At 40.4% G+C, this 21,220-nt stretch overlaps 1 protein-coding gene across 1 annotated transcript in view; it reads right to left on the minus strand.

Annotated features, from left to right (window-relative positions):
• Nucleotides 1-19,915, minus strand: part of rtf2 (replication termination factor 2) — a 41,083-nt gene extending 21,168 nt beyond the window's left edge. The window contains exons 1-4 of the mRNA XM_012822607.3: nucleotides 19,751-19,915; nucleotides 18,905-18,999; nucleotides 18,590-18,683; nucleotides 11,862-12,001 (exon numbers count right to left, since the gene is read on the minus strand). Of these exons, the coding sequence (XP_012678061.1) occupies nucleotides 11,862-12,001; nucleotides 18,590-18,683; nucleotides 18,905-18,999; nucleotides 19,751-19,819 (398 nt within the window). The 5' untranslated portion in view covers nucleotides 19,820-19,915. The remainder of the gene's footprint in view (nucleotides 1-11,861; nucleotides 12,002-18,589; nucleotides 18,684-18,904; nucleotides 19,000-19,750) is intronic.
• Nucleotides 19,916-21,220: the final 1,305 nt, after the last annotated feature.

The following is a 21,220-nucleotide window of genomic DNA, read 5'->3' on the forward strand; positions in this document are numbered from 1 at the left end:
TCTGAACTGTGGTTTTGAAAACGGTGTTAGATCTACCGCAATGGCTGAATCGTCTGGAACAAGAGGTGACATTTCCACAAAAAAGAAAACCAGAAAGTTTGGTATGTTTTCTACAAAATGTTACGGATGTGGTAGAATACGAATGGGTTTTGGCAAAGTGTTCTGCTGTGAAAGATGTTTCTGTCTCCACAGAGGAACACTTAGACAGTGTGGTTTTGCCAAATCTGTTGTTCGCTCATGTAGCAAACAGTTAAAACACTGAGGTCTCTTCTGAAACTGCTTACAAGAATACCAGTAACGCCAACAAGTCAAACAATAGCAGTCAACTTCCGAAAAGAAAGTGACCAGAGCAACTTCTGTAGCTCATGCCACAAAATACGGCATGAGGTAAAATAATGTTGGTCGTGGGGTTGGGAAAGCTTCCACCGTATTTTCTTAAGCGTTGTCGTCATTGGTATCAGATCAGTGCAGCTCATCTGACACTGAATCCTCAGACAAATTTTTTTTTTTTGAAAGTCTGAAGGACCAAATTCAAACCCTTATCAAAAGAGCAGCTGACTTATACTTGGCCAGTCCCAAGGACAAAAGCCTAACCCTAATCAAAACTGCAGCTGACTAGGCAGGCTTGAGTCAATGCCCAGAATTGCCTGTCTAACTTGTGCATTTCTTCCAGCAATTCTAAAGCTTCCCAAGGTTTCCACCCAATGCTGCAGTTCCTGCTAACACCTATTCCAATCTCCTTGGGCTGTTGTACGTGTCCTTTCGCTCAAATGAACTACCCAATGGAATAATTTGTCTCAGAATCACTTCTGTTCTCTACCAAATTGGCTAAAGATAATAGTTCTGTTTTTATATCATTAATAGTATGGCAATAATAAGGCCAACAGGCTTGCAAGATGCAAGCAACATTTACTTTCCGAATACAGTAAATTACCCCAGCCTCTTATGAAATTAGAAGAGTTAATACAAATACACCTAACAGTATTACCGCGTGACTAGGATTGATTTCAAAATGAAAAAATAAAAGTATGCAAGTCTTGAGGTACCTGGCTAAATCACCTGGGTTGGACGGTGATAGAAGAACTGTCACATTATATTATACAGCGGTGGATTGCCTTTCAGCCTTTGCGCTGGACCGAATGGCTGTCCTGATCCCGCCTGGCACTCAGTCCCTGAACCAGTTAGGTCAAACAAGCTGGTGAGTGAAGCAATCCATGGCAGCACTGCAGCCTCGGAGCTATTCACCAGAACTAGTAACAGGTTGGGTCCGTGGAATACGCCTAAATCTAGAAAATGGCTGTGGCGTCACCATCACTAGAAGAAACTAGACTAAATAAAAGCAGGAGAGGAACTTTTTAATTAACATATAGATTCTTAAAGTAAAATAAATGACCATAAGGCCAACCTTGCTAAACTGAGTAGTGCAGCCTCAGGTTTATTTGTTCTGAAGAAAGATGGCCATAATTCAAATCAAATTAACAAATTCATTTGATGGTCTAATCAAATACGAGATTAAATTAGAACCACGACATATTATGTCCAAGAGAGAGAAAAATCACCAAACTGAGGGGCTTGGCAAGTTGCTGGGGTAAAGGTACAAATATGTAATTGACCAAAATTTTACTTTTCTGTTCTCGTGTATTCATTTTGCCATGGTATTACACCTTAATTGTGCATTCCAACTGTACGCTTTATTGGAATTAGAAATGTCAATTATAAATGCCGACATCACTAACTATTATGTTTAATTATTACTATGATCAAAATGGTCAATTTGCTGATGACACTACTGTGATCGGACTCATCTCAGGAGAACACGAATCAGCTTACAGAGATAAAGTACAGAAACTGGCAGTGTGGTGCTCAGACAACACACTGCACTGCGGCAGACAAGAGAGCCCTCCAAAGGGTCATCAACCCGCTCCCGCTACCTCGGCAGGGCCAATAACATCATGAAAGACTCATCTCACCCAGACCAACACATGTTTACTCTCCTGCCCTCTGGCAGACGGTACAGGTCCTCCAGAGCAAAGACCACACGTCTAAAGGAACAGTTTTTCCCCCAACGGCCATCAGAACATTTAACTCAGACATGCACTAAATGTGGAATTCATTGTGCAATATTAACACATTAGTCACTTCATTCGAACAAATGATTTGCAACGCACCTGAGGGGGAGTACTCTATACGAGTGGTTTTCAAACTTTTTGTGCCCAAGGCACACCAAAGGGCAAGCCAAAATCTCAAGGCACACCTATATTCATATCCGTGCAAAATAGCCTCTATAAAATGTGTCATCACTCTGTAAACGTTTATTTGTATTTACTAATGTTATAGGGAAAGGTGCAATCACTGAGGGTCATCGGATTAGAATGAAGAAAAAAAGGGAGACTTGGATATCCAGTTGATTCATAACTCTTTGTATTAAATACTTGTAAAAAACAGTTAATGCATTGAGGTGTAGGTGGGTGTATGTGGTAAAGCACAAACAGAAAATATACATTAATACATAACTCTGTAGTACCATTTGAATAATAAATTATACAGGGAACTAGCCCTCGTGAGGCCAACAATGACAGTGTTTCACTTGGCATACAACGTGGCTTCCACGTATGACTGAAGTGACCTATATACAAGGGTACCACACTATAAAAAACTTTAAAGACAACCAAGTACAAGAAAGTGCAAAAGTTCCCGGAGCAAGCTGCCACTCCATCCGAATGTGCCGTAAAGCAAACCAAAAACAATTGTAACGTGCGGAGTGGAGTCATGTGACCAACGTGATTTCGATATATGGTCATTTAAATACACATGCCTTAACTGGGCAACTTAACAAGTACTTACTATGGCCTTTTTTAACAACTAATGCCAAATACAATTTGACAAAAAACTATATTACTCATAAAATATTTATTGACAAAATAATTCAAGAATTAATTTGAAAGTTTGTAAAATGACTACTAATTTATATTTGAATCAGCATTTAAACATTTTATATTGTACATTTGCTATTTAATATTTGCTATTTTGCCTACTTACAAGCTAGTGAGAAACATGTGCCTGTCGTTGCTCGCAGATTTTTTTTATTCTTGGTGGTACTGAAGAGAGGGCCACTCGCAAGTCCTGTTCAACGGAGAGGCGTGACCTCCTGTTGCTCTTCATGTAAACTAGAGTAGAGAATGCTAACTCACATAGGTAGGTAGTGGGGAAAAGAAGTAGCTGTTTAATCGCGTGGCTGGAGATGGTTGGGTACTCTGATGCAGAAGCCAACCAAAACTCATCCAGTGGGAGCTCACTAAATTTGAGTTTCATTGTGCGGTCCATACGGAGCTCTGCACATTCCTCTCTCTCCCTCAAAATGAGCTTTTCTGTTGAGGATTCCTGATTGAATGGGTCTCGAATCCAGTCAAAGTCCTCGATGTCGGCCACATGTGGAAAGTAGCGCTCAAACCTGTCTTTTAATATCTGAAGGTGTTCCGCAAATAAAGCGCGCTCCCTAGCTGCCTGTGGCGCGGCTGATGCCAGTGGGAACATCTCCATGGAGCCCTGTTCCAAAGCCTCCTGCCACAGGATAAGCTTGCCCATAAACCCCCGAATCTTGTCTGTGGACGATAGGATGTTCTCATTCCTGCCCTGAAGCTTGGCGTTTAACTCGTTGAGAAGCCCAAATATATCTGCAAGGTAAGCCAGCTTGGTGCACCACCTCTGATCCGCGAGCTTGTCCTTATGTGGGACAGGGTGTTCAATCGAAAACTCCAAAACCTCTTCTCGCAGCTCATACAGACGAGACAGGACTGTCCCCCGTGACAGCCAACATACCTCTGTGTGGAGGAGTAGGCTTTGGTGGTCAGCTCCCATCTCAGCGCACAGTTGGGAGAATAGGCGAGACTTAAGGGGCCTTGATTTGATGTAATTCACCACCTGCACAGATTGATCCAACACCTCAGCCAACTCCGGGGGCATGGTTTTGGCAACTAATGCCTCTCGATGTAAAATACAGTGGTTTGTCACAATATTTTTGTTTTGTGCTTTCACCTTGGCAATAAAACCTCTCACTCTCCCCGTCATGCATGCCGCACCATCTGTACAAAGACTGACGCACATATCCCATGTCAGACTTCTCTCTTTTAAATAGTCATTAGTTACCCTGAATATCTCTTCCCCTGTTGTGTGGCTTTCCATTTCTTTACAGAAGAAAAAAGTCTCTTCGATTGAATTACCATCAACATATCTGACGTTTGCCAGAAGTTGGGCAGCCCCACTTATGTCAGTTGACTCGTCTACCTGTAGAGAAAATGTGCCGCTGACCTGAAGTTTCTCCCAGCATGACACCTGCAATTTTTTTTAAAGCGGGGAGGATGAGCGTCTCCGCTATTGTGTGTGGTTTTTTCTGCTTTGCAATAAGCTCTGCTAGCATATAACTTGCCTCCATAGCCTTATCAGACACTTTAACACAGTCCAACAAACGGTCTTGCTGCCTCTGGTTCAGATCCCTTGCTCTTTTAAAGAAGGCCAAGTTTCTCTCAACATGAAAGGGATGTTTGGTTTCCAAGTGCCTCTTCAGTTTACTTGGCACCATGTTAGCATTAGCCAACTTCTCCCGACAGATGACACACTCGGGATGGGGGCAGTTGACATCCCCGGTCCAGCTGAAGCCATAAGACAGGTAGCTTTCGTGATACTGTCTACTGACAGTTTTTCTTTTTTTCTCTTTAGGTGGTTCTTCTACGCTGACTATCTGTGGTTTGCTCCTCACAATAAAGCGATCCATTTTCTGTCTTTCTGACGTTTGAGCAAAACTAGCTAACCGCAAGCCGTTGTTGTTGTTTGACAGGACATTCTAAGGTAACATTCTTTGCGCGTCTGTGTGTTGCGGCTTCCGCTCTTTGCGCGAGAGCTGTTCGAACGCGCCACCAAGTTCATTAACTTGTACGCTGTATGTGCCACGAAGGCTGATATTTTGTTACAAATCTTATCTGGCGCTAAGCCATCAATTCTGATATTTTATTGCAAAATTTGTATGGCCGTCACAAAATCCCACGGCACACCTGGCCTTGCCTCACGGCACACCATTTGGGAACCATTGCTCTATACCAATGCACTTTGTTGTACTCTTAATCTTTAATTTAGCTATTGTATTGTTGTTGTGTTATATCTTGTCCCTCGTGGCACCAACAGGAGCAGCTCCTCAACCTGAATGCATGTTTGATGTGACTGCCTGTGACTGATGAGAAGGTGGTAGATGGACACCTGTTCTGGGAATGTGTACGAGGTACCTTCAGTAGCTTGATGATAGAAAATCCTAACTATAGATGTAAATGATTCATGTTTAGCAGAAATATTGTCCAGATGACCGTTTTACTTTATTTGCAGTAGACCTGCTGCAGTTGTGGTCATGCCTGTGTGTACAACTTCAAATGCACATAGGTCATACGGTTATTAAGATCACAAATGGTTTGTGCCAGGCACAAAGACTGAGTGAACTGCCTGTGATGTATGTAATCTGCATTTAAAGTAATTTGTACTAGAACAGAGTATTCGGACGGACATCTTCTGGGAATATGTGCACTCATTTACATAACCATCATATATCCAAAGTCATAATAAATTACCATTTATGAAATGTATGTAAGGCTGTGCACATAATCATTTAATTTAAAAAAAATTTATAGAAAAAAGCTGTCATTTATGGCGCAATTCAGCTTAATGGTGTTTTGAGCCCTCACCGTCGACTTCAAGGGCGCATCCCACCTCCCACCCCCTGAGCCAATCATTGAACAGAGGCTGCTCCAAGCTTGCCAGTTTAGAGAAGACGTTGGTTTGGATTTGAGATTTGAGCAAGCAACTTAATGTAGCTAGCTTTTAGCTGTTTAAAACCAAGGGACTTTACTTCAAAAATGTTGTTTTCAACCTGCTTACAAATCTGGTTAAAACAACTAGTGAAGGTGTTTTAGAATAATATTAATGCCATATACAATAACTGACTTTATGTTAACACCACTAATTAATGTTAGCTGTCTTAATTATTTAGCGCAATGCTAGCATGCATCTACCGTAATTCGATATTTAACCAAGGTAGCCTATTGTAGCTACTGCAAAATATTGATCGCAACCTGTTTACAAATCTGGTTAAAAAGATAAAGGTGAGCTGTTATTTATAGATATGAATTATTTCTCATGCATCTAATGGCTTACAGTTACCTGTAAAGCATCTAAACGTACAGAGTAAGGAAGGTTGACTGCTAAATACAGTACATTAAGGCAGCCACCAGTCTTTGGATAGCTCTCATAAGTGAGTTATTGTATATGGCATTAATATTCTAACCATCACACATAGGATATATAGGTACACAAACACACTGCTTAAATAAAACACTAAGCCTACTATCAAAGTATTTTTTTAAGATATTGTAGGCAACTGCTAGCTAGCTAGATAATGTCAGCAACTGCTAGCTAGCTGCTTGCTCAAATTCAAACCAACGTCTTCTCTAAACTGGCAAGCTAGGAGCAGCCTCTGTTCAATGATTGGCAATTCATCACGCGTGCAATGCATGTAAGCGAATATGGTCTCAATAGTATGTTTCAAGTATAGGCTACAGCCGAAACCTCGTTATGTTTTGATCAATAGTAATCGAGTTGATAAGCGTGTCTTCTTGTCTGAACAATACGCAGCTGTGAGGTGTGCGAATGGACAGAGCGGCCAGCTGCCAATCAGTCAACTTGCGTATGCATCCTGACTTCATCAGTCGGCGCTGATTTTGAGCATAACATTCTATTTTCAGTATTCATGGCTTTCAATGTATTAAAATATCTGCTATGTTGAGGACATACACAGGTGTAGGCTATTATTTGATTTGTCTACCCGTTTGAACGAGTACCAGTAGACCGCGGGGCCTCGGGAGAGGCAGACAACCGCATTGGTTTATCAATGAAAGCCCAGCTCTTTCAGGGGGAGAGCGGATAGATTTGTGTTGCATCTCGAATATAATAATATTAATATTATCATTGATAAATAAACCGGTGCGGTTGTAAACTGTCGTTCCGCTGCGAGGGCCAGCCCGACGTGCACGGATACACCTGTACAAATGCAAATTAAATGTCCACTCAAAATGCTGACAAAAGTTTGATTTCCAACGCAGCCTCCATTGGTGGGCCAATAGAAGTTAAACACACTATTAAACATATTTGTGGACAGTTTTAATAATAAAAACAAAAAGAATGGTATGTAGGTTTGTATAATAAAAATGAATAGTAATAATAGATAAACTTGAATTTCATAATTTGTGTGTTACATTTCTGACCACTGGTTAGTTCTAGATTTTATTGATATACATTTCAGTAGTTTGCATATGTAGAGGTAAACCTTGATAATCTTTGAACCATACATGATAGCACCATGGGGCTTGGACTACTGTCAATCTATTAGCCTATCTATTTTAATCTAAAGTGTAAGCAAAATGATTTCCTGAAGCATATCCTCCATTATTTATGAAATGGTAACATGTAAGCTAATAAGGTGACATGGTAACACAGACTGTGCACGCATAGCGCGCAATTTTTTTTTTGAGCACCGAAGACCCATTTTGACCCAGGAAAAACCCTGCTACTGTTTACTGGTTTACACTCCTTAACTCATTTGATGCTCTTTAATGTTTTAGTTTCCCTTGATGATCAATAGTTTCTCCTCAGCACCCACCCACTCTTTCTGAGACAGCGCCAGAGAGGACCCTGCAGTAAACGCCTTATCAGAGGGCCATTTGACAGCACCCTGGGATACTGAGGAGCTGTTAATCATTTATTTCATGGAATCCCTTAGACAAACTGAGATGAACACAGATTCACTCTCACTCCCTGTAGTAATTACTAATTAACTGAATTTCCTGGACTACAAGTCACACCGGTGTATTAGTAGCACTTGTATTGGTAAGAGGAAAACACACACACACAAATATATATTATATACATAAACATAAGTTGCATTTCTATTTTATTCTATTTCTGAATCCAAGAGAATTGCTTTTTAATTAGCTGGAAACACTATTTGCTTCCAGATTAAATTAGCCTAAAGAACATAGGCTAGGTATCATTGCTAGACATAACAAGCCACATTAAGATACAAAAAAATCCAGACTCATTCTGCATCACTGGGTTTTTCATCCTCTGTGTGACTTCTACACTATTCCACTAACTGGAGGTGTCGATAAGAGGAAAACCACACAGAATATAAATTGCAGGACCAGCCCATCAACTAAATGTGCCACTTATAGTCAGGGAAATTCGATACAAATAATTTTGTAATTACTCCTTTAGTAATGTCACATTCTATACTGCTTAAGTACCTGGATGATCAAAGTCTGTAATTACAAGACTGAGGAAGTTGTTACCCAAGATCTTTGATAGAGACCTTTTCCACACAGGCTATTATCTTAGCTAGGGATGGGTATCGTTTGGGTTTTTTCCGATACCGGTGCTAAACCGATACTTTTAAAACAATACCGGTGCCTAAACGGTGCCTGAACCGATACTTAAAAAAAATATATAAAAAATAGCACAAAACTACGATTGGCAACAATAAAAAAAAGGCTTTTTTTTATTGCCAAGGCAAATTTTTTTCTTCAAATTGAACAATATAGTAACTTTAAGGTATACTATAAATATGAATACACCGTGTTCCACATTATTATGCAAATTACACTTTGCTCAGATTTTCCTAAATAGTAATGCACAGTCAGTCAGTATCATTTTCAAGTCATCAACTGTTAGAGTATAATTCAAATTTTATTGAACAAACCTCCTAATGATAACAGTATTTTTTTCAAAAATAAAAAACTCAAAATGCAGTGTTCCAAATTATTATGCAGAATTTCAGTTTCAAGATATTTTATAGGTTGTAATTTGTAAAGAACAAAAAAATGTCATTTGTTGAATTTGCAGCATTAGGAGGTCATATTTACTGAAATCAAAAAAAGTTTGAATCAAAAACATCTTAACAGGTCAAGTTACATGTTAACATAGGACCCCTTCTTTGATATCAACTTCACAATTCTTGCATCCATTGAACTTGTGAGTTCTTTGATAGTTTCTGCTTTAATGTCTTTGCAGGATGCCATAATAGCCTCCCAGAGCCCCTGCTTGGATGTGAACTGCCTTCCACCCACATAGATCTTTTGCTTGATGATGCTCCAAAGGTTCTCAATAGGGTTAAGGTCAGGGGAAGATGGGGGCCACACCATGAGTTTCTCTCCTTTTATGCCCATAGCAGCCAATGCCCCAGAGGTATTCTTTGCAGCATGACATGGTGCATTGTCATGCATGAATATGATTTTGCTACGGAAGGCACGGTTCTTCTTTTTGTACCACAGAAGAAAGTGGTCAGTCAGAAACTCTACATACTTTGCCGAGGTCATTTTCACACCGTCAGGGACCCTGAAGGGGCCTACCAGCTCTCTCCCCATGATTCCGGCCCAAAACATGACTCCGCCACCTGGTGGCCATTCACATGGTGGCCATTCACCAACCATCCACTACTCCATCCATCAGGACCATCAAGGGTTGCACGGCACTCATCCGTAAACAAAACAGTTTGAAAGTTAGTCTTCATGTAGTCCTGAGCCCACTGCAATCTTTTTTGCTTGTGAGCTTGGTTTAGGGGTGGCCGAATAACAGGTTTAAGGACACTTGCAAACCTCTTGAGAATGCTACATCTTGAAGTTTGCGAGACTCCAGAGGCACCAGCGGCTTCAAACACCTGTTTGCTGCTATTCAATGGCATTTTAGTGGCTGCTCTCTTAACCCTACGCATTTGTTTGGCAGAAATCTTCCTTATTTTGCCTTTGTCTGTCCTAACCCGCTTGTGCTGTGAATCGGTGACAAATTTCTTCACCGTCCGAATGATCACAGGCAATTCTTTTGGAAAAATCCAATGTTGTGATACCTTGACCAAGGTATTGCACTATTTGCCGCTTTTCAGCAGCAGAGAGATCCTTTTTCTTCCCCATTTTGCCTGAAACATGTAGCTTGCTTAATAATGTGGAACATCCTTCTTAAGTAGTTTTCCTTTGATTGGGCTCACCTGGCAAACTAATTATCACAGGTGTCTGGGATTGATTTCAATCATCCAAATAGCCCTGAGACACAATACCATCCATGAGTTTAATTGAAAAACCAAAAAATGAATGTTTATGACCCTTAAATACAATTTGCCTAATAATGTGGAACGCGGTGTAAATACAAAACACTTGGCTTTAAACTACAGCTTCAAACCTTTTAACTTCAAACTATGAACAATATATTAACTGTTAACAACAGTTTACAGTATACTTAAATACATTTAAATAAATACAAAACACACACACAGTCTGTACACACACACTACAGCTTTAAACTTCAGTAATTCTTTTGCAGAAATATGAGGATATATTTGCCTTCGGAGTCAAAAATGTATTATTTTGTTTGCATTTATTTCATGAAATTTCACCATTTTCTGATTTGTTTATACCTATCTTTTCTATCTTGTTTATACTTAATCTTGTTATTTGAACCCACTGGGTACATGAATTTGTACTTACCCTTTAAGAGACTAGGTTTAGTTTTGCTGGCATCTCCGTTTAGTCTGCAGTCTGTCATTGACCCAGTTGCTGATCTGTATGTGACTCTTGCCTTCTCTCTACACGCAAATGTTTTGTTGCATTTGCTGCACGTCGCGTTGTTGAATCTTTTTGTGCGAAATACAGCCACACTTTTGACCATTTATCTTTCGGCATTTTCTCAGCTTAATTGATGGCTAGCTCTGTTTGTGCTTGCTCTGTGAAATGCTTCCTGCTCTTCACTGTCATATTGTTGCTATGTAATCACCAATGAGCGTGCGCGACACAGGCCAAAATTTACATTGGGAGATGAGGCAGTTTTAAAAGTGCCCCACGAAATCTGCCTAGCAACCCAAAACATTATTCATACAGATCGTACTCAGATAGATATACGCCACTAACGTTACTGCTCGTTAGCCATCACTAGTTTTGTACTGTTTTGGAACCAGCCTCCGTGTTTCATGTTGCAGCCTGAAATAATTAGTTAGGTCAGCCCGGGAATGGAACCATCTCCCTCAGAACATTAGAGAATCAACCTCATTTAACTGTTTTAAAAGTAATCTCAAAACATGGTTGATAAATAACCAAAAATGTGATCACTAGTGGGTAAGCAGTAGAACTTGTATGATAAGATTGTATTTTATTGTATCTTATTTATTTTTATTTATTTTTTATTTATTGTCAATGTTATGTTTGATATACGTTAATGCCTTTTTTAGGTTGTATAGCCTTTTTCACTCTGGCAGGGGGACTGCCAATGGAAACTAGCCTTTTGGCTATAATTGGGTGCATTTACATTTTAATGTTCATGAATTCCCTCTTGATCAAATAAACAAATTGATTGATTGAATTCCTGTTCATAAGACAACATTTTAAGTAAGTTTTGTTCATTTAGCTGCATGATTTGTTGCTGTTATTTATTTCAATCAGCTCAGGCACCGAAAGGAAGCACCGAAATCTGCGTTGCATTTCGGTCCGGGTAGAGACCGGTTGTATTGGAACCGGTTCTCGGTAACCAACCCTAATCTTAGCACAGAATGAATAGGAAAAGAAGAAATGATTAATGGATTTAGTCTGTTAGTTATTTGATAACTGGAAAACCTGCCCGTTCATTTACTCGACAAAACGCTTTCCGCCTCTGGATCGACGTTCAATCGTTTAACTGAAGAAACTGTAACTGCCTTATGCACCGATGGATTAATGCATCTTCATGGATCACAGCATCTGTGTGTGTAACAGCAACTGATCGCACTCGAGCAAAGGAGTTTAACTCACTTGTGTCTCCCATTCATCTCCACACCGACCACTGGGCAGATGAACATGCCACAGTTCATGTCTTCATATTGATCCCCTTTGGTGTTGCTCCGCTCCCCCGCCCAGGCTGGGTTGTCTGTCAGGTTCAGCTCCTTAATATCCTGTTCATTTGTGCAGGCACACAAACAATCAAACAACAAGAAAAGGAAAGTCAGTACATATTTTATTCTGGTCCATTGGCGGTGCTGATTATTATGACTGACTTTTTGATACAGCGACAGATATGTTCTATCTCCAGGAGCCTAAGTTTGTAGTTGACCAATCAGTTGACGGGTACAATGATCTTGAATGAATTTAAAGAAACAAATTAGTTATAAGACCATGACGGTGACATGAACTTAAAAAGACTAGCACAAAACTTTCTTTAATCTGGTTTTCACAAATGCAAGATGTTGCCTTGTGGATTCAAAATAAGAATATGATTTTAATTGTTTAAAGCTGCAGTAGTGAACCCTTTACAAAAATAACTTTGCCATATTTGCTAAAACTGTCATTATGTCCTGATAGTAGTACATGAGACCGATCATCTGTGAAATAATTTGGACTCCTCTGGCTCCACCTTGTGCTCCTAACATCATATGCAAACATCCACAGCAACTGAATCAAAACAACCAATCAGAGGCAGGAGGAGGGTTCTGACAGAAATCGGATCTCAGTAAAGGAATTTGCCTTTTGTATGAATCTTGGGTAACATGTAGAAATATGGAATTTGAGGATTTCATTTATTTCATTCATTAGGAAGGCAAATTCCTTTTCTGAGATCCAATTTCGGTCTCTGGCTTGGGATAGGATTTCCCTCACTTTCCGCTTTGACATGATTTTGATCAGTCTGAAGTTGCTTTCGTGTTGCCTGTGGAGTGTGCACACATTGCAATTGCATGCCCTTATAAGGAGCTGGCGGGGCGTTTCTGTATGCAAGTTTAGGTGCATTCGTTCAATTAGGGTGACCAGATTTGAGTTTATGAAAAAGAGGACACTTCATCTTGACTTTACCAAGGTCAACGGATTGGATGGATGGGTAGTGTATAGCACAGTGGCGTAAGGTAGTTACGAGGGGCCCCAGTGCATGCTATTATGAAGGGCCCTAGTGCACGTAAGTTACTAGTTAAGAGGCGTGCGCACACACACCATTAGGCGTATATGTACGTGTGTGTGTGTGTATATATATATATATATATAAACGTTTAACTATGTTGTTATTATGTATAATCCATTGTATGCTTGTGTAAGAGACACAAGTGCAATGCTGAAAGAATGTGTTCTGTGAAACGCTCTTGCTGCAATAAACACGTACTGTTTTCATGCTTCTGCACAAGATATTCTGAGCTAAAGGCCAGTTGCGGTTGAAACCACTTCTGCAAATCAATATTGTTGAGAATCATGGTTATAATACAGTGTTGTGGTTAACATGAAGCAGTTTTGCATTAGGCCTGTGCGCAGAGACTAATGTCTTGTTAGGTCAGTCAGAATGGCCCGCGGTGTTTTCAATTATTGAACTGCATCGAATCGCATCGCATCGAATCGCACTGAATCGCTTTTTATCAACATGCATCTTTTCTTGTATCGTATCGTGCCCATGTATCGAGATACGAATCGGATCGACTTTTTCATGAGAGAATCACACCCCTATTGTAAATACCACACCTAAAAGTCCCCAGAAGCTCTTTGTTGAGCCATGTTTTTGATTTGGAACCTGGTAGGTAGCTTCTTACGAGCCTGTCTCTTATGGATGGTGCCTTTTTGAACACTGTCATAGGTGGATCAGGAAAGATGTATTTTAATATCGGATCATTATGCATTATGTTGGATTTAATCATTTGTTACATTTTAATGAGCCAGCGACTATATTTTGCGATAAAACACAGTCTAGAGCTGTTTTATCAACACATTAGGGGCCGGGAGGCGGGATGCGCCTTCCAGGCAGCTGCTGCCTTGAAGTCGATGGTGAGTCAAAACACCATTAAGCCGCAATTCATCACGCGTGCAATGCATGTCAGCGAATATGTTCTCAATAGTATGTTTCAAGTAGCCTATAGGCTACAGCCGAAACCTCGTTCCGTTTTGATCAATAGTAATCGAGTTGATAAGCGTGTCTTCTTGTCTAAACAATACGCAACTGTGAGGTGCGAGAACGGACAGAACGGCCAGCTGCCAATCACTCAACTTGCGTATGCATCCTGACTTCATCAGTCGGCGGTGATTTTGAGCATAACATTCCATTTTCAGTATTCATGGCTTTCAATGTATTACAATATCTGCTATGTTGAGGACCTACACAGGTGTAGTCTATTATTTGATTTATCTACCCGTTTGAACGAGTACCAGTAGACCGTGGGGCCTCGGGAGAGGCAGACAAACGCATTGGTTTATCAATGAAAGCTCAGCTCGTTCTGAGGAGAGCGGATAGATTTGTGTTGCATCTCGAATATAATAATATTAATATTATCATTGATAAACCGGTGCGGTTGTATACTGTCGTTCCGCTGCGAGGGCCAGCCCGACGTGCACGAATACACCTGTACAAATGCAAATTAAATTTCCACTCAAAATGCTGTCAAAAGTTTGATTTCCAACGCAGCCTCCATTGGTGGGCCAATAGAAGTTAAACACACTATTAAACATATTTGTGGACAGTTTTAATAATAAAAACAAAAAGAATGGTATGTAGGTATGTATAAATAAAAATGAATAGTAATAATAGATAAACTTGAATTTCATAATTTGTGTGTTCCATTTCTGACCACTGGTTAGTTCTAGATTATATTGATATACATTTCAGTAGTTTGCATATATACAGTACCAGTCAAAAGTTTGGACACACCTTCCCATTCAATTGACTGGTACTGTATGTAAAGAGGTAAACCTTGATAATCTTTGAACCATACATGATAGCACCACAGGGCTTGGACTATTGTCAATCTATTAGCCTATCTATTTAAATCTAAAGTGGAAGCAAATTGATTTCCTCAAGCATATCCTCCATTATTTATGAAATGGTAAAATGTAAGCTAATAAGGTGACACGGTAACACAGACTGTGCGCGCATAGCGCGCAATTTTTTTTTTGGAGCACCGGAGACCCATTTTGACCCAGGAAAAACCCTGCACATGTGCGAAACTGTGCAGTAGTCTGCATGTCCTCAATACAATAAGGTCAGCTTGTCCATATCCACTTGTCTGCAAAAGCACAAAAACACAATGCGCACGTCCGTATTGTGCAAAGCTGTGTCCTGTGTCCAGAAGTGTACCTCGGCCCTAAAGAGACACACCACAGCAACCATTTGTCTATTAAAGATTCAGGTCAAGATAAAAGTCTATGCGCAGGGGCAACAGACTGAAGTTGTTACTTTAACATGAAACATTTCAGATCTGGTCTTTTAAAGCCATGGAATGTCCAGGTCTTAAAGTAGAAATGCCTTATAAACCTTTACTGGGATAGTCGTTTTAGATAGATGGTTTATTTGATCGGTCTCTACACATGAATAAATCAATGTCAAGTGTGCATTTTTTTGAGTCGGCTTCACAGATGTCTAGTTACTGCAGGCTTACTTGGTTTGAACATTTAGCCAAGCGAACTGTGTTGGAGGTGGGGTTTAGTCTAATTAGAGGCACTTGTGTTCTTGCCTAATGAGCTGAGCATATATACTTTCCTCAGCACACTTGTACTATGCAGCAAAAGGAGCCGCTACACGTGGGTATTTTTATCAGTCCACCGAAGGACATGTCAACAGAATAAAGACATTTTAACCTAAGCAGTGCCTTGGTTTAGAAAGTTTTTTTTCTTCAATTGAACTTTTACTTCTGTGCTATGCCCACAGCTGGGAAACTAGCCATATCCACTAGAACAGTGGTTGCCAACCTGTCGATCGCGAGTCACAGGCACTGTCAAAGCGAGGGAATTTGGAGCGGCACCACAACACTAACCATCAGAAATTCAAAGACGGATATCCACCAAAGATCGCAATCCGCGCCAAGAAAGTTCAAGAGCTGAAAGTGGAGTTGAAGGCTCAACAGTCGCTTTTCTCAAAACCCACTTCTCAAAGTAAGGCTGCAACTGAAGCGTCATTTCGTATTGGCCACCTTTGGCTAAACACAAAAAGCCTTTTACAGATGGGGATTTATTTAAGGAAGCAATGGCCGTCACCGCAGAGACTGTTTGCAGCAACTTCAAAAACCTAGAGGACATAATAGCTGCATTCAGTGCTGTACCGCTTGGTCCTGCAACAGGGACACGAAGGGTCGAGTTACTTTCAGAGAACGTTTGTCAACCGGTGTTGAAGGACTTATCACTGTGAATATTATTCACTGCAGTTTGATGAATCGCTGGATGTAATGACACGGCTCAGCTTGTTGTATTTGTCAGAATGGCTTTCCAGGACTTTACAACAAAGGAGGACTTCCTCACTCTTCTCCATTTAAAGCAGAGAACGAGAGGTGAGGATATTTACAATGTGTTTAAAAGCTATGTCCGTGAAAATAACATCCCCATTCATAAACTGATGGCAATCACTGGTTTTATAGCACTGTGCCGTAATGATCTGGATTTCCCCGACTTCATGAAGTATCACTGTGTGATTCATCAGCAAGCCTTGGCTGGGAAAGTTGTGGACTTTTCTCATGTTATGACACTGGTGGTCAAAGTGGTAAACTCGATTTGAGCAAAAGCGCTTCAGCATCGCTTATTCAAGGCGTTATTAGATGAGCTTGATTCCGCGTATCGAGACCTGCTTCTGCATGCTGATGTCCGGTGGTTGAGTCGCGGCAAAGTGCTGCAGCGATTTGTTGACTTGCTGCCTGAGATATAGGCGTTTCTGTCGAAAAGGAACGAGGAGCACGAGGAACTATCAGATGATGCGTGGCTACTGGACCTGGGGTTTCTGACAGACCTAAAGTCAAAACTGAACTCACTCAACAACGAGCTCCACGGGCAAAGCCGGCACCTGCCCCACATGATAAGCGCAGTGAATGCGTTCAAGGCCAAACTCTGTGTCTGGACCACACATCTTAAGAAAGGGAGGCTGACACACTTTACCAACCTGGAGAAAATGTCAGTCCATCAAAGACAATTATGATTTTTACCCTGAGCAGTACTGTGTGCACCTGGACAAACTGGCAGCAGAGTTTAGGGCCAATGATTTTCCGCGATAACGGAAAACGGACGGAATTCGCGGAATGAACACTTTGAAACGGAATTGCAACTTTGAAACGGAAACATCATTTTGTGCATACAAATCGCCCAAATTCCCCTGTATTTTGGGCTGCAAGGCTATATTTCTTTCAAATAAACACAACAACGATTGCAACGATGAACAAACATTAATTAAAGAACAAAACCACTGAGAAAATGTCACGTCTGCGCTGAACTCTGCTCCGGCCACGCCCCCCTTTTCAATGGTTGACCAACAGATCTCCGCTAAAGCCACATTCACGCGCTCGTCTTCCCAATCGCATTTAAAACAAAAAAATGTTTAGTCTTCTGTTCTGTTGATGGCTGGCAAACAACAATCTAAGAAGGGCACATATTATTCACTCATTTTAAGCCATCAATCTACCTCAGGGTGAACAAAATGAGCTGAAACGGAAAAATAAACGGAATTCACCAAATGTGAAACGGAAAATGCATTTTTTTTTAAACAGAAAATCATTGGCCCTAAGAGTTCAGTCGACGTTTTGGTGAGTTAGACGTCATGGAGGATATTGCTGCATTTGTTTCAAACCCATTCCTGCCTATTGATACAGAGGAGGTTGCAGCCAAATTCCAGAAAGCATTTGCTTTGCCAGGTTAGGTGGACATGGAGATGGTTGATATGCAAAATGACAGAGCTGAAAGCCAGGTCAAGGGACTGTGACTTTTGGGTACTTGTCAGCCGAGAGAACACTAAAAGTGAGTGCCTACTTTGGACCAACCTACCTCTGTGAAATGGCATTTTCACAGATGAAAAATCACCAAATCTAAGTACAGGAGCCGGCTTACTGACAGACACCTCAGACTGTTCAGTCACAGCCATCACACTGACTTGAGTCACATGAGAAATGTATCAGTGTTGTGTTGTAACTTCAGTTGATAAATAAAACAGTTCATATCCAGCCTGCTCACTGCAAATGTGTTTTTTCTTGTTCATATTGTGTGCGGTTAACAAATAATTTTTGCACTGAAATTAAGTAATTTAGTGTGTTCTTGGTCACATCAATTTGAAAGCTGGACCAAAGTGTTTGATTTCATTCAATTACAATTAGGCCAAATAAAAAGTTAAGTTGTAAGTACAGTCTGGAGTCCGGACAGTCTTTTTCTCTCAATGCCTCAATAGGTAGATCTTGCCTGTCACCAAGGCAGAGGTCGGTGATCTTGGGCCTAAAAAGGTTGGTGACCACTGCACTAGACCACAGTGGTGCTTCACAGCAACAACACATCAGAGGGGCATATCAGTGCAAAACCAAGCCTACACTGAAACAGAGGCTGCAAGTCACAATCCTACCATAATACAATCTACAATGTTTCCTGTACACCAGTTCTACAGAATTGCAGGAGACCTTGACTTGGTGAGTCAGGCCTACCCCGAATGAGTGCACTCAAAAATATTCTGCAGAAGATGCTATCATACGAGCTTTAATCTTGAAATGGTGTCAGAATCATGGGGTCCTGAGATCAGATCACAAAATAACACAGTATTATAGCATTCTGAATCTGACCTTTATGCCACGGATGTGCACTGCCACTTCAATGTTGGGTCTCTCAGCAGTTTTATCCAGAAGGTATTCAATCACTGCATCTTTGTTGTAAAACCTACATATGAAGATACATATAACAAAGTGACAAAGTAATACACGAAATGGGCTGACTTATTAATGTCTAAGTCCTTTCGAGAATACATTGTCTTCCATGACAAATGTGCCATTTAAAAAGGCAGGGTGATTCTACCAGCGTTGATAAGTTTCACATCACTATGAGCTATGAGCACTCAGTTGAATCAAAATAAATCCATTTCAGTGAAACGTGAGACACACCTTCCCAAATCACAGGAAACTATAGGGCGACGCAGTTTTTCCTGACTCAGTGCACAGTACTTCCATCGGGCAGCAATTGCAGCATTCTTGTCAACCTGCAAAATAATTTTGGGTAAGAGTTAGCTTTACAAACAGGTTGAACAGCAAAGCCACGCTGTATGATTTGAAGACCAAAATGGAGTTTTAACTTCGCTGGCATATAACCCAACACACAGCAGACAAATATCTAAAGTAGCTAGCTCATTATAATCTAGATTGCACAATCTGCTTTAGCAATTTCAAAGAGCATCACGCTGCTCAAAACAACCAACTGTTAACTACGTAAACGTCACTAGTAACTTGATGGTAAAATGCATAGACTGCTGTGTCTAGGCTAACATGGCTTGCTAGTTTGCTATGCGCATAGCTGACTACATACCGTCATGTGCATCCACATACGGTATCAAATCGCAGGGATAACCATCATAGTTATAAAAACAGCACAAAACGCCGCTTAAGTTTACACGGCCAACAGACAAAAAAACGCCATCTTACTAAGCAAACTAATTTCACTCATGTAAGTTAACTTAACATTGACGTTAGCAATCGCCATACCGTCAGTGTAAGTAAAAGGTTTAACATTGATAGTCTACCTCATAACTAACTAGCTAGCGATGATGCACCCCTACCTTGTTGGCTTTGTACATTTATTTTGTTTGCTAATCCATACTTCACAGTGCGACCAATGTTTATATAGTAATATACCATATTTAAGAGTAACGCTATGCTAGCTTAGCTAACTAATGTAGCAATTCGCTATCGTACGTTTTACAATTAGCTAAGTTCCGTAACAGTAACGTTACTTACCTTTTCGACCTTCTTAGGTCCTTTGACCAACTCGTGTCTTTTAGGAATAGTTCCACCATCACATCCCATGATAACGTGTTGATTTGGACTCTGTAAGTAACCTTAGCGGTGAAATTACAAGTTGTGTCGACAAAACATTTGTAAACAATCAAAGAAATAGTCCAAGAGCGGCTATTTGGATTTATTGTTAACTTTCTCCTATGCCGCCCCCTATCGTTTAAAATGTTTTAATTTCTCTGCTGCTCACCACTAGATGGTAGTATGTAGCCTACATTGCAAAGGAATTTACCCATTTATGGCTATCTTTCTAACTCTCTGACTATCTTTCTGCTAAATATAAAATAGCTAAGCATTTTGCTTATTTGTTTGCATGTAGAATTTTTTTTTTCTATATGGTATGTTCTACTGTAAATTACATCTAACACATGATTTAGCTGTTTTCAATTGAAAATGTGGGCTTTAGTTGTTAAATGAGGAAAGAATTGCATCTGTCCAATGAACTGAAAGGGCTATCAGAAAATTGAAAGTGTTTGTTTGTTTATTTTGGCCATCTAGCAGCACCATTCATCTTACAATAAAGCCAATTCAATTAAATTCACTTCAATTTTATTTATATAGAGCCAAAACAATAAAATTGTCTCAGGGCACTTTACAGAGCCCAGGGCCTGAACCCCCTTAGAGCAAGCACAATGGCGACAGGGACAAGGGAAAAAACCTGTTAACAGGAAGAAACCTTAAGCAGAACCTCGGCCCATCTGCTTGGAGTCGGCCGGGTAGAGGTAGAGATAGAAAAAGAAGGGGGGGGGGGGGGGGGGGGGTACAATCAGAAACATGGCAGATGGAATCATACACGTATTTGGATGAGCATGCTAGCATACATGTGGTAAATGTACACAATACATACAAACATAACATGGTATATACATGATACATACAAGAGTGATAGCGGATAAGGTGGGGAGAGAGCATTCAAGTATTGTACAGCAGCTTTGTGTGTACACAGTGTGTTCTTAAGGTTACTCTTACAGGGGTAAGTAGAGCAATGGTACAGAAAACAATGTCGATAGTGGCTGCTATTTATATTACAGGTAAATGCTAGCACAGAGTATGGGGTAGAATACGTATATGGCAGTGTGGAAGGGTTGGTATGTGTAGGCTGAGGGTTTTTGCAAGTAGATCAGGTGAGAGTCTACAGCTGCATCCCACAGCGAAGATAGTCTAGACTAGGATGGGATGTTATATTAAGGGTGTGGTTGACTGTTAAACTGACAAGCAACCTGAGCATTGTGGTATTAATTTGTAACTAATGTTTGCACACTGTCAACTGAAAAAGCTGTAACACTATGAGTGTAAATACACCTTTGAGATTTGAGTGATGGAGTAAATTGTTCTCACATCAACAACAGGCAGCATGAGTAGTAAGACAGTTAGTTTATGAATAAAAGCTATAGCAAGGTGATATTTTTCCCA

Source organism: Clupea harengus, chromosome 5 (assembly GCF_900700415.2).
Source record: "Clupea harengus chromosome 5, Ch_v2.0.2, whole genome shotgun sequence".
Taxonomy (NCBI): domain Eukaryota; kingdom Metazoa; phylum Chordata; class Actinopteri; order Clupeiformes; family Clupeidae; genus Clupea; species Clupea harengus.